The 14,435-nt window shown below is 41.2% G+C and overlaps 2 protein-coding genes across 2 annotated transcripts; one reads left to right on the top strand and one right to left on the bottom strand.

Moving 5' to 3' along the window:
• Positions 1 to 3,576: 3,576 nt before the first annotated feature.
• LOC115137155 (eukaryotic translation initiation factor 2A-like) lies at positions 3,577 to 10,526 on the bottom strand. Its single transcript, XM_029673269.2, has 14 exons — positions 10,458 to 10,526; positions 10,037 to 10,106; positions 9,868 to 9,939; positions 9,508 to 9,626; positions 8,994 to 9,093; positions 8,086 to 8,168; positions 7,762 to 7,835; positions 7,523 to 7,667; positions 7,277 to 7,393; positions 6,384 to 6,958; positions 4,889 to 5,002; positions 4,591 to 4,707; positions 4,025 to 4,090; positions 3,577 to 3,884 (listed from the first exon to the last, which is right to left on the bottom strand). The coding sequence occupies exons 1-14, from the start codon at positions 10,483 to 10,485 to the stop codon at positions 3,819 to 3,821; spliced, it is 1,746 nt and encodes a 581-aa protein (XP_029529129.2). The 5' UTR covers positions 10,486 to 10,526; the 3' UTR covers positions 3,577 to 3,818.
• Positions 10,527 to 10,928: 402 nt separating this feature from the next.
• LOC115137665 (stress-associated endoplasmic reticulum protein 1-like) lies at positions 10,929 to 14,137 on the top strand. Its single transcript, XM_029673992.2, has 3 exons — positions 10,929 to 11,131; positions 11,303 to 11,378; positions 13,515 to 14,137. Exons 1-3 carry the CDS (start codon positions 11,048 to 11,050, stop codon positions 13,553 to 13,555), a joined length of 201 nt encoding a protein of 66 aa, XP_029529852.1. The 5' UTR covers positions 10,929 to 11,047; the 3' UTR covers positions 13,556 to 14,137.
• Positions 14,138 to 14,435: the final 298 nt, after the last annotated feature.

The raw sequence follows: 14,435 nt of genomic DNA, 5'->3' as shown, positions 1-14,435 counted from the left end.
ACTGGGCCGTGCTCACTACCCTCTGTAGTGCCTTGCGGTCAGAGGCCGAGCAGTTGCCATACCAGGCGGTGATGCAACCAGTCAGGATGGTGTAGCTGTATAACTTTTTGAGGATCTGAGGACCTATGCCAAATCTCCTGAGGGGAATAGGCACTGTCGTGCCCTCTTCAAGACTCTCTTGGTGTGTTTGGGCCATGATAGTTAGTTGGTGATGTGGACACCAAGGAGCTTGAAGCTCTCAACCTGCTCCACTGCAGCCCTGTCTATGAGAATGGGGGCGTGCTCGGCCCTCGTTTTCCTGTAATCCACGATCATCTCTTTTGTCTTGATCACGTTGAGGGAGAGGATGTTGTCCTGGCAGTCTCTGACCTCCTCCCTATAGGCTGTCTCCTCAGGCCTTACTGCACATTTCCAAATAGAAGGTATAACCCCCTCACTTCAAATCGTATTAAATAATCCCAGGAGAACATGTATGACCTCATCAGGTAGATGCTTACACATTACATAGCACAGCTGATCATGACCTGGGGCTGTATATCCACAGCCTATTAAGGCTGAATGCATCTCATGTATAGTAAAATCAACATCCAAAGAAGAGTCAACAGTATCCCTTTTCTTATACACATTAACATAAGCATTAAAAAACTCACACCTGCATTGCTTATACACTTCATCCAAAGTAACCCCACTATGTATCCTAACAAATGTCTTCCCCAACAAGTCAGCCTTTTCTTTATTAGTTACAGCCATTTTTTGACCCACAATTAAAATTGGAATTCGAGTGGACTTGCTTCTCCCAGTCATTTTCTTGAACATAGACCATACATCCCCCAGCTCTGTACCCCTGCCCATTGTAGAGCAGAACTGTCTCCATGCATTTCACTTGAAAGACTTAATGACCCTACGAACTAATGCTCTCATCCTTTGGAAATCAAGTAGATTCTCAGGAGTCATAATCCCTATGCAACATCCCGTAAACACAATTTATTTTCTTGAATAGATGCAGTGCACTCTTCAGTCCACCAAGGAACCACCTTCCTTTTCTCACCCACTTCACTTACTGGCAAATATAAATTCACAGCACTTAAAATCAGCGGTCACAGAGGCAGCACATACATCAACCAGCCTCTCTAAAGATAACTGTCCAACTGACTTTAAGCAAACAGACTTTAAGCATATCACATCAGGTTTGATCTCTAAATCAATGTTTCTTAAACTCCTGACCATTAGCAATAAGGCTTCTGGCATTCCGCTGAAGGATAACAAAAACCATAACTTGGATTATAATCATACTGAGATATTCCATCATTAGTAATATTAGGAGCCAACATATCAACAACCATGGTGACAGTAACATTCCATCATTAGTATTATTAGGAGTCAACCTATCAACAACCATGGTGACAGTAACATTCCATCATTAGTATTATTAGGAGTCAACTATCAACAACCATGGTGACAGTAACATTCCATCATTAGTATTATTAGGAGTCAACATATCAACAACCATGGTGACAGTAACATTCCATCATTATTATTATCAGGAGTCAACCTATCAACAACCATGGTGACAGTAACATTCCATCATTAGAATTATCAGGAGTCAACATATCAACAACCATGATGACAGTAACATTCCATCATTAGTATTATTAGGAGTCAACCTATCAACAACCATGGTGACAGTAACATTCCATCATTATTATTAGGAGTCAACATATTAACAAATGTGGTGACAGTAACATTCCATCATTAGTATTATTAGGAGTCAACATATCAACAACCATGATGACAGTAACATTCCATCATTAGTATTATTAGGAGTCAACCTATCAACAACCATGGTGACAGTAACATTCCATCATTAGTATTATTAGGAGTCATCATATCAACAACTGTGGTGACAGTGACATTCCATCATTAGTATTATTAGGAGTCAACCTATCAACAACCATGGTGACAGTAACTGTTACTCCTAAATACTTTGTTGCTGCTTCCACAATGATCTTTAACTTGGCAGTTGTTCTTTCCACAAACACAGTCAGGTTGGTAACCTTTCCAATTAAAGCTATGAAGTCAATCTGATTAACTAACAAGGTGTCCTTTGACACAACACATTTGTGAGAGCAAGATCTCTAAACAGGTCTGGTATCTGTGTCTGGACCAACATAAGCAACATTTCCTACCGTCGTTCCCCTTATTCCAGTACTGACCCCATTAACTCCATCATTCTGTCTAATAGTTCCACCAATCTGCCTTGCAGCCTCTGCATAAGAAACATTAGTTATTTTTATATATATATATGGGCCTCTAGCCTCTTTCTGCACCTGACATCCACCAAATGCTGCACTGTGTTGCCCCCACTATTACAACAGTTAACCTTGATATTGTTTCCACATTCACCATAATCCTGTTCCCCTCCCACTTGGCACATATTTGATTTTCTTTGCACAGAGACACTACACGTCCCATTCGTTAGCATTTAAAACACCTTAATGGAGGTGGGACAAACTCTCTAACAGCGAAAGCCAGGAAGCCCATCTGAACTTCCTTAGGCAAAACCTTCTCAAACATGAATACTGCTGTCAGGCTTTCACTTCTCTGCCCCTTTCTTACTGAATAGCCTTTTGGCTTCAACCACTATGCTCCCTCCGCACTACATTTTATTTTATATCATCTATGGACATAGATAGTGGAACCCCAGAAATGACCCCCCTCAGCTTAGCCGAAGCTCCAGGGACATAACTCGTTTTTTTCTTCCCATTGAGTATTCATTTTCAGAATCGTCCCGTTGAACATGGTCAGCACAGAATATTAACAGTCTACCATTACCAACGAATCAGGCTAATGCGACTTCACCTATCTTTCTTACGCCTTGGTTAATCGAATAGGTTGCACAGTAGATGAGGCCCCGTGGTCTCATCAAACACAATTACAACTTTCCACTTCCGACACATTACTTTCGTTTTCCACTACCTTCACCCTCACAACACTAGAAGTGCCACTGCTGTCAGCAGCGCTTATAGAAGGGTCATTCTTTTTCACCACAGACCATCCAGGTCCATGACTTTCATCATCCCCACCCATACCGTCAGAACTATCATCCATGTCGTGTACAGTCCAGCACAGCTGTTGCTAAACGCCTAACCCAATATAGAACGATGGATTCTATATTGCTTCTCCACCGACCCGTGAGACCACAAAAACGTTTTCTACATAACAAATGTTTATTTTTCTCGGTTTACCTTTCGAGTGGTTACAATATCACTGGTGTGTTGTGTGGTTGCCAATGGCAAGGAAGAACCGTGATTGGCAATGTTCTCGTCCAATGATAACCCAATTCAATCAGTAGTAGTGACATCACACAAACTATTCTCAATTATACTTTTTTTGTGGCAATATATGAAATTAGCAACCCTTTCTTGGAACCATGAAGAAGAACAACTGTTTTGGCAGCATACCTTTTTTTCAGAATCTCAATGAACTGAAACTAGTTAATTAAATTTAAAGTAAAAACCAACGTAACATCTAGCTGTTGAAACAGTTAACTGCTTACTATATACATCAAATTCTAAATAATATGTATCATCACTGGCTTTATTAACCTGTACATACATTGCATAGCAATAGTGCCTCGATGTTTTTAAGTTTTCAAGGCTCAATGTTACTTTAAAATGTGACAAGCCTTCCCGAGTAGTAAAAATGGTATGAGATCCGAATTTGTGTCCATTAAATATAGCTTTGGGAGTGCTCTTGGATCTTGATCATATGGCAAGGATGTTTTGTGTTTTATTCATGAACAAATTCAGTCATTTCTTTTACACTTTTAGTTGAAGATCCTCAAGCTCTTTCATGAGTTGAGCCTCCTTTTCCATCTTTTCAAGCTAAAAGAGAAATGACAAGGGAGAAAAAGAGAATACATATTTTAACACAATTATGTGATATTTACAAGTTGAATATACAAATGTATAAACTGTGGATATTTATTGACGGTTTGCGTGACAATAGTTTGTCAGAATAATACCTGGTTCTTTTGAATGGGTTTCCCAGTTGCTTGCAGCACTTTCAGCTCGTCTATAGCTTTCAGTTTCTAGGAGTTAGTTTGAAATTAGCAGAATTAACGTACAGCTAAGCCATTCTCAACACCAAGGGCAACACTTGACGTGGAACTTACTCAAAGAGTAATTTGTCTACAGTATGCTTGTGATAAATCATTTTCATAGGAGTGAAAAAATTAAAAGGCCTAGTACAGAAAGAAGTAAAACTCGCTTTCCCACAGACATTTGGGAAACCAGTCAACGGTTTCTCTTTATTTTTTACAATTTTCTACATTGTAGAATAATAGCGACTTTTTTGGTTACTACATGATTCCATGTGTTATTTCATAATTTTGATGTCTTCACTATTATCCTGCAATGTAGAAAAACTCTTGAAAGAGTAGGTGTTTAAACTTTTGACTGGTAGTGTATATTGCATATGAGAAATGACTGTAAAGTAAATTTGTAAGTAACAAACAGGTTACTGCAGGTACTTCAGCCACCAACTGATACAGTAACTCCTGAGTAATAAACAGTGACCGTGTTTTGTTACCTTTTTGACGCTCTTGATCTTCTTGTCAGTCTCTGGGTCGCCACAAGAGGTTTCAGCTTGAGTATTACTGGCTGGAGATGGGTCTGACTGGGGCTCAAGAGCATCTGGGTTTATCTCCTACACAAGCAGAAAACATAACTTGTTCAAACCCTAGAAGGCTTCAAACGTCACAAAAATAACACACACAACTTGAGATCGCTTACCTCTCCCCATCTGATAACTTAGACAAGAGCAGTAGCTCTGAGCTATTCTCCACCTCACTCACTCATTAGGAGAAGATCATACAAAGCATCCGTACCTGTTTGGCTGCTTTCTTTGCCTCTCGTTTTTTCTGGTTCTTCAGAGCCGTCTTGGACAGCTGCTTGTCTCCGGTGGCGCCAGGCCTCATGTTCTGTGGAGGCTCCTCTTCATGCTGACAGAGAAAAGGGTGGATATTTATGGATATTCCCTCATCACTATTAGGTTTTTCTCCTCAGGGGTGGATTTAATACAACTTTATTTGGCCCTTTAACACATCAGAGTTTAAGCCAGGGGAGGGGTGTGTGAGTTCTACTAAGCTATATGGAATTGTTTTAAGATGGTCATAACAGGGATCATTTAGTTATTTGATTTTACATTTTAAGACCCCAAAAAACACATTTTATTTTTATTTTATGTCCTTACTGCTACTAGCCCATACAAACACATTGAGTAACAGATTCACTACATGGAACAACAGATAGTCCCAAAAATATCGAAAAGAAGTTTGCTCTGAAGTGTCTCTCCTATATCTGTTAAGATCAGGAGAAAAAACAACGTTGTTATACATGTTTTAAACACCATATTTTTGGCAAAATATATTTTGATTTGTTTAACACTTTTTTGGTTTACTACATGATTCCATGTGTTATTTCATAGTTTTGATGTCTTCACTATTATTCTACAATGTAGAAAATAGTAAAAAATAAAGAAGAACCCTTAAATGAGTATGTGTCTCCACAGTTTTGACAGTTACTGTACATGTTGGTGAGAATCTCACTTTTGCAGTGGGGTAATATTAGTGTGTAGCCCAAACGGTTTGGACGCTACAGACAGAAGTTGGCAGATCGCCTGTACCGACTTCAGACGAGTCTCCTGACACTTGTGATGGTCTTAGAGCAAAATGGTACCATCGTGTTCGTGAGAGTCTCATCTTTCCATAGAGGGGTCATAATAGTTTGTAGGCCAAAACGTTCAGACGATTTTGTGAGAAGACCGATTCTCAGGATGTCTCATGGTCTGACAAACACCGCTCTAGCTCTGTCACCACAGATTCGGAAGTGCAACATAGGCGGATGTGGTGGATTGAGACGCATCCAATGCAAAAGACATTTCTATCTCAAACTTTTTATTTTTTAAATGTATTATGCTAATTAGATATCCCCGCCGACATTGACCTTAGGGGGTTAAAAGGATAGTTCACCCACATGACATCATGGTTTCTTTACTCTGTAAGCAGTCTATGGACAAGGTAAGACAGCAATCCATGCTTTGGTTTTTTTCACCTGGCCACGGTCTCCAAATGCTAACTTGTCAGCATTTATGGCACAAAACCAATGCCTGGTATCACTTATATTAGCACCAATGCATTTTATGTCCAAATCATCCCAAAGTGTTTCAAACTGATTGTGTAGCTCAATAAAGTCACTTAAAATATGATTGGACATGCTAATTCGAATTTGGGGAACTCTCTCTTTAAATGCACATTTTTGTTTTACAATTGAATGCCTATTGAAAACAACACAAACCTGAACCTCTGGACCTCCTCTACTCACCAGTTTGGAGCTGGCTGTGACCGGTTTATTCCGCAGGGCAGGTGGGCGGTAGGCCTGGGCCGGCTTGGCCTCTGTGCTGCCCAGCTCGCTGGGTGCTGCCTGGTACTTCACCGGCCTCTCAGGGAACGTCCCATCTGGGAAGGGCTGCCACACAGTCTCCCAGAGCTCTGTTCCCGTCGGCGTGTCCTGCTTGTACAGAACCGTGCCAGTGTAGTGCCAGATCTTATAGCCGTTACTGACACGTAGCCGGGGGGCACAGGTCGACGTGACGACATGTTCACCGTCCGGGCACCAGGCGAAGTGGGTGGAGTCGGGCACCTGGGGCTTGGACACCTGCTTCCACTTCTTGACATCCCACACCTCCATCTGGCCCCGTAGGTTCCCGAAGCCGGCCAAGACCAGGATGTGGCCCTGGGGGCTGTAGTAGACGGCATTGCGGGGGCCCGTGCCGAAGTCGAAGACAGGGTCACACTTGAGGTTGTAGACAGTAGCCTTGGCGGGCATGAAGCCATAGACCACGCAGAACTCTGTGGAGCTTGGGCTCCATGCCACATCGTAGATGGGCCCGTTCTTCTCTGTTCACAACACAGATAGATACCACACGTTTATGAACCACAGAGCATCAGCTAAATTCATTTAAATGAAACCTGGGCGTAAGCAGCGTGGCTCGGTCAGAGGTTCGAGCTGCTCAGCGTACAATTGCACTCTGGTTCTATTTTTTTAAGAATGACGCGCTGCTCACGTCAGATAATACTTAATAATGTGGCTCGCGCTCCCACCGGCAAAATCTACACGTCCAGTGTAACAGCTAAAAACATACCGAATGACCATGCCTTCAGACATACAAATAACGGTGGAGTAAAAACACACTATATACAAATCTGCAGACTCACGTAGCTGCACAGCAGCAGTCTCCCCATTGGTGGCCAAGTAGTGTAAAGTTTGTTCTCCGTAGTATGAGGCTCCTGTTTTATCCACCTCTATGCTGGCCTGCACCAGAACCGCAGTGGCTGATGGGGAAAAAACAAAAGCCGTCATGGCAGTAATCTTCTACAACTACAAACTTTATTAGGATAACGCAAACCACACATTCTCCATAACATTTACTAAACATAATTCTATTATAAACGTTGACCAACCTTTTTTGTTCCATAGCATGGTCACCCTGTCGGCCTTAAAGAAACTCTTGTTGGCCAAAGCACAGGTCGAGCCACCAAAGTTGGGGTATTGGTATAGCCGGACAAATGAGGGGGCACCTTTGCTCCCAGGGACATAAACAGCCACCTTCAGCAGAAACACAGTGGCAAATGTCAGTACCCTCTTCTACAGTCAGCTAACCAAACTGATATATGGAAACAAGATAAAAACAGAGGTATACCTTACTAGGCTGACTTCCAGGGGACAGCATAAACTCGGACACCTTCTGCAAGTGAAGCTTATTGGCAATGTTGACTGGGAAAAGAGATGATTAACTAATACAACTATTGGTACTTGTACAATATAAAGTGCATAAAATCGCTACCTAGTTCTCTCAATAAATTATTGGTTCTATGTGTCACATCAGTATGGAGCTGCCATCATAGCTTGTTCTATATTGTTAAGGAGATCTCTTGACCTCAATGGGAATTCCTGGTTGATTAAACTTTCAATAAATAAATACAATTTAAGGTGGACAAGAAAGGAGGCAATTGAAGACACTTACTAAAATCGTTGTTCTCGAAAAAGTGAAGTTCATTGTTAACACTCCTGACCGCAATCTTCTCGTCATCTGACCAACTTGGACACCTGTACACATTGACAAGATCAAAAATGATCTGTTCAGAAAATAAAGGGCATGATGCAAACATAGCTAAAAACTCTCAACATTTTCAGTTTCTATTCAATGGAGCGAGGGGTTATAACGATCGACAGTTGGACAAAGTGGTGGCAGACGTTATCTAGCCTTCCCAAGTCCATCATTAATTAAATCACACTCACATGATTAGTAGCCTTGTCATAGTCTTGGGCCTAGGCTTTAGCTTAGTGAGCACACAGGAGACCCTGTTTCTAACTCAGTCTGTGCATCATTGATGGGCAACACATACTAATGTATTTATTTACCCTTATTTTTAGAGGTAAGTTGACTGAGAACATATTCTCTTTTACAGCAATGACCTGGGGAAGAGTCACAGGGGGGAGGAAAGGGGATGAATGAGCCAATTGGAAGCTGGGGATGATTGAAAGGGGCCAGGATAGGAATTTAGCCAGGACACCGGCTAACACCCCTACTTTTATGATTAGTGCCATGGGATCTTTAGAGACCACAGAGTATCAGGACACCTGTTTTAATGTCCCATCTGAAAGACGGCAACTTACGCAGGGTAATGTCCCCGTCACTGCCCCGGGGCATTGGGATCTCCTTAGACCAGAGGGGAAAGTGCCCCCTTACTGGACCTCCAACACCACTTCCAGCAGAATCTGGTTTCCCATCCAGGGACCGACCAGGACCGACCCTGCTTAGCTTGAGAGGAAAGCCAGTAGTGGGATGCAGGGTGTTATGCTGCTGGCTAATCCTCTGCATTTCTTTACAGATGGACAAACACACAATAATACAACACTGTGCAAACTCACCATCCCTGAACCTTCTTCTGGTAGAGAGCCTTGAGGCAGGTCCCAGTTTTCAAATCCCACAGCTGCAAGTTGGCATCTCCCTGTGGGTTGTCCTGCGTCTCTGACAAGAGAAAGGGAAACTATAATTACATTACTAATTGTAAAGATGAGTGCTAGTGCAGCACAAACAACCGCAAACCATACATTGCAATGGACATGACATTCAAATTATATCTAGTTTCAAACGGAACACATTTCGACTCCCTACTCGTGTCCCTGCTTGAGGACTCTAATACACTAGGCAAACAGAGTAACGTATAGTCCGTTCCAAAAACTCTGTGAATAAAAGGTACATAGAACTAGGTAGAAAGTGACTCTCCGTCACCCCATTTGCATAATGTGTTTAGCCATAAATAGATTCCTGAAATATGCTAAGGAGTACAATATCAAGGGTCAGTGTTTTCCATTTATCATCATCTAACCAAACCTTATAATAAATGTTTTATTGCATTTCTATGTAGTTATGGAAACTTACTGCTATACACCTGCCATGTAGCCAGCACAGTGTTCAGCGGAGAGAACTCCAACATTGCAGTCTTTGGAAGGTCAAACGACCTGACTTGAGAGCCATCTGCAACCTTCACAACAGTGACCCTGACAAACAAAACATGGACATGACAACTACTGTAATCGGAACAGTCTCAACGCATGCAAAATATTCCATTGACTGAAGAGGTAGTCTACAGGACTAATGTCATACAAACTACAGCATGCAAGAGTTGTATACTAATTCTGCATACGGATACATAGGGCTCGGGGCAAAAGTGGTGTACTATATAGGGAATAGAGTGCAATTTTGGACGCAGGAATAGTGTCATGATGTAGCTTTTATTACTTCTCTCCATTGCACCATGCAAACAATGTCCCGTCCTTGCTGAACGCCACATATCTACTTTGCCGAGGGTCCCTGAAATTGAAAGGTTTAGTAAATAAAAATGGAATTCGAAACAGTTGCACAGTGATTGATTTGGCTAACAATTTAAAATTGAGGGAAGGGGAATGACCTTTGAAAATCTGCATTCTTCTCGCAGTTTGGTGGTCCACGGAGCAGCACTGTCCCGTCAGATCCCCGGACTGTGTGATCACAATAACAGCAGCAGTTAGTCTAAAATCACTGATGTAATAGCTCTGGAAGATTAAAGAATTGGCCATATTATCATCAGCAGGAGGTGAATCTGATTGGAACGGAATTTTACTTGCATGATACAGCATCTGCCAAAATATTTATAAAGCATTTGGCTAGCTTGTAACATTATTACTCTGACAACAGCAGGTCACAGTCGACTTGAAATTAAGGAAATTCCAACATTCCAACTCACGTGACAGTTAAAATGGGCCGTTGCGTATATTCTACAACCCAGGTTAACATGTAAAACAACACGTAAACAACAAATAAAGAGTTTACTCTTTAATAAAGTAACCCACCTGCTAAAATAGGTATGGGGGGCGCCATGATGTACCGGAAAGAGAATAATTTGCTAACGAAATGCGGAAGTCTCAAGAAAAAAGGGGCGTGTCATTGGAACATTGGCCACATCATCATGAAATATGTGACTAATCACATTTTATGTCAATAATAATTTCACTCCTAAATTGAATGTTGTTTATGATCAAATACATGCTGATCTATAAAAAAAATGTATGAAATTCTTTTAGCCATTTTGTATTCTTTCTAAGAAAAGAAAAAACATTTGTGGAATGACACGACCACGGAATAGCCCTTCCTGTGTGGGAGTGGTCTACTTTGTGTGTACGTAGACAAATTCGAGACACCCTGCCAATGGTGGAGTTTGTTTTGCATGATCCGGTGCCCCGCTGAATCGAGATTTTACTGAAGGACCAATTGGAATGGTCTAAAGTCTATTACGCCCGGGTACCGGGGCATGCAAAACGGGCTCCACCCCTCACTCATCACTAAACGGCGACCGAGCTCTGGAAATTAGCCTACTGTCTACATTTGACAGCCACAACTTCATAAATAATCAATAGCTAAAAGGCTACAATTATCTTAAACAATGGTGGCAAAACAGAGAATACGCATGGCCAACGAGAAACACAGCAAAAACATCACGCTGAGAGGCAATGTGGCCAAATCCACGGTAAGTTTTTGGGATACAAAGAATCAATAGTCAGTGAAGACTGTACTAGATACATTTCTATTTGTTTGAAAATAATAGCCTAGTTACTTGTTTGAATGGTTTCAAAATATCTAAAAGTTTACTTCAACATTTTGATGTATCTTGATGTTGGTTTCTGATCTATTTCTGCAGAGAAATCCAGGTGAAGACAAGGTGGCAGTGGGACCATGGCTTCTGGCGTTATTCATCTTTGTCGTCTGCGGATCAGGTAAATGCATATGTACAGTGTACACGTTTTTCCCAATGATGTATACATTACTATTGGTTTATTTCTCTAGGCCTAATGTCTCATGATAAACCAATTGTTTTACGCGGCTAATATTATGTGATTTAGGTAAGGAGTTCCCCATTCATAGACACTATAGCTACTTTTAGCGCCTATTGATGAAGGTATCTTCTTCCCGGGGGACTTTAGTTAAGACCCTTGGTCTGAACTAGCCCAATATGTACTCTTAAGAAGCCCAACGTTACCAAGGACCTTATGTTATTTTCAGAGGTAGACTTGCTCTAGCAGCCAAAACAGCCAAATACTCCATCTAAACGTTAATCGATTCTCATTTGCAATACGGTTCTAGAAACATAAAGCCATTTACTTTCATATCACATCTAAATAATTTTACAAATGCAAAATACACACATACTGCACACTGTTAACCGCCTTTATCATAGTTGCAGCCAACAGTATTTTTCAGTGACAATACGTTTCTGGTGGCCTTCTTCTTTTACACACAGGTGTTCGGAGCATGCTATAGATAACTAATTAGCACAGGGGGTCCCTCTGTCTTTTTTAAACACGTAACATGGATATATGGCTTTGTGGGAATACTAACTGCATAAAAGGTGTGAATCAATTTAACGTTTTGTTTTTTGGAGAAAAAAAATACAGAGGCCTTCATTCAAAGACTTATTTGTAAAGGAACTGAGAGTCATGATCAAAAGCTAGGTTTCAATGTGAACATGCGTGGCTTGCAGTACAGTTTTGGAAACATAAGGAACATATCCTTCATATCGGTGATAAGTAACTTTCAAAAAACAAAAGGTGAAATTACTACATATACACTTTTCAGATTCAAATTAAATTTGATTAAATAATAACATTTTGCAGATGTTATTGTGGGTGTAGCGAAATGTTTGTGTTCCTAGCTCCAACAGTGCAGTAGTATCTATCAATCTAAAAGTAAAAGAATGAGAGTTCAAAAATGTATAAATATTAGGACGAGCAATGTCAAGAGGCATTGACTAAAATACAGTATAATAGAATACAGTATATACATATGAAATGAGTAAAGCAGTATGTAAACATTATTCAAGTGTCTAGTGTTCCATTATTAAAGTGACCAGTGATTCCATGTTTATGTATATAGGGCAGCAGCCTCTAAGGTGCAGGGTTGAGTAAACGGGTGGTAGCCGGCTAGTGATGGCTATTTAACAGTCTGATGGCCTTGAGATAGAAGCTGTTTTTCTGTCTCTTTGTCCCAGTTTTGGTGCTGTAGATGTCCTGGAGGGAAGGCAGTGATGCGTTGAGCAGACTGCACCAACCTCTAGAGAGCCGTACGGTTGCGGGCGGTGCAGATGGGTTAGGGCAGTGTGCTGGGGATTGCATCGTCTGTGGATCTATTTGGGTGGTATGCAAATTGAAGTGGATCTAGGGTGTCAGGTAAGGTAGATGTAATATGATCCTTAACTAGCCTCTCAAAGCACTTCATGATGACAGAAGTGAGTGCTACGGGGCGATAGTCATTTAGCTCAGTTACTTTTGCTTTCTTGGGTACAGGAACAAGGGTGGACATCTTGAAGCAAGTGGGGACATCAGACTGGGGTAGGGAGCGATTGAATATGTCCTTAAACACACCAGCTAGCTGGTCTGCACATGCTCTAAGGACGCGGCTAGGGATTCCGTCTGGGCCGGCAGCCTTGCGAGGGTTAACGCGTTTAAATGTCTTACTCACGTCGGCCATGGAGAACGAGAGCCCACAGTCCCTGGGAGCAGGCCACGTCGGTGGCACTGTGTTCTTCTCAAAGCGGGTGAAGAAGGTGTTTCGCTTGTCCGGGAACAAAACGCCATTTCATCAATCTAATCTAACCATCCCCCTGATATTTGATAGAAGCAGGAATAACCTCTGTATTTAAATACAGTCTAAAGATAAGATGGGTTTGAATTTGCTGCATCATACATACTATCATGCATGTTTTTTTTTTTCCACAAGTGGGATAAATAAATCAGTCAATCAAGAGTACATAAACCACAGTGGAACTATCCGTTTATGTAATGTGATTGAGGGCCCTATTTAATGTTCTTCTCTCAAACGTATCGAATGCTTAATAGTGTTCTGATATTTTTCAGCAATCTTCCAGATCATTCAGAGCATTCGAATGGGAATGTAATATCAGGAGCCCTACCGCCATCACCTGTTTCCAGCATTCCTCTACACATCAAGTGGTTTCATGGTGCCTCACAAGACTGAAGATGATCAACTACCATCTGTCCATTCCTTTTTTCCCTTATTTCTCTTTTCCCCTCTTTGGCATAGCCAAGCAGGGTAAGCACACCCTTGTCATCTTTGCCTTACATAAATTAAGAAAAAAAAGATTGGAGATGTTGTTGTTTCAGGGAACTACATGGGTATTTGTACAGTGATGACTGCTGTATGTGTTGATTGATGTGCCAAAACCAAATGGAGTGAATGTCTGATTCTCCTGTGGTATAAATTCCAGAACACAAGACCACAGTGACATCATTCTAGGACTAAACTCTTCTTCTTGGTTGGACACGGCCAGTATCTGGTGTCTTATACCCTTTATATTATAATGAATATTATGTGACGCCTTTGCTGTATTTACAGTCATTTCTTCAGTTACGAAAGGAAAGTAAAGGTCTTTTGAATCAGAAGATTTGCACTGTGTGGCTAAGACAATGACATCTACTATTTCTGCTTAAACAAATAAAAAAAAAGTGTATCCTTGTTATTGTTTGACGTGTTATTTTCTTGAGTGGCTGCATGCCAAATAACATTGTATGGGTTCATGCACTTCAAATGTGTAATGTTGTATTGAAAGAGGAATATAAACAAACAACTGGTCCTGTGTTGCTCAGTTGGTAGAGCATGGCACTTGCAACACCAGGGTTGTGGGTTTGATTCCAATGTGGGGGGTGTGTGTATGTGTTCTTATGGGATTAGTGTTACTGGTAGCGCTAAGTAATATCTGTCCTGTCTGAATCTGCCATGTCAATAGTTTTTACTTGGCAGGGAGGTTTATTATCCCA

Source organism: Oncorhynchus nerka, linkage group LG11 (assembly GCF_034236695.1).
Source record: "Oncorhynchus nerka isolate Pitt River linkage group LG11, Oner_Uvic_2.0, whole genome shotgun sequence".
NCBI classification, from domain to species: domain Eukaryota; kingdom Metazoa; phylum Chordata; class Actinopteri; order Salmoniformes; family Salmonidae; genus Oncorhynchus; species Oncorhynchus nerka.
The sequence above is the reverse complement of the archived record's forward strand: the minus strand, read 5'-3'. Positions and strand labels throughout refer to the sequence as shown.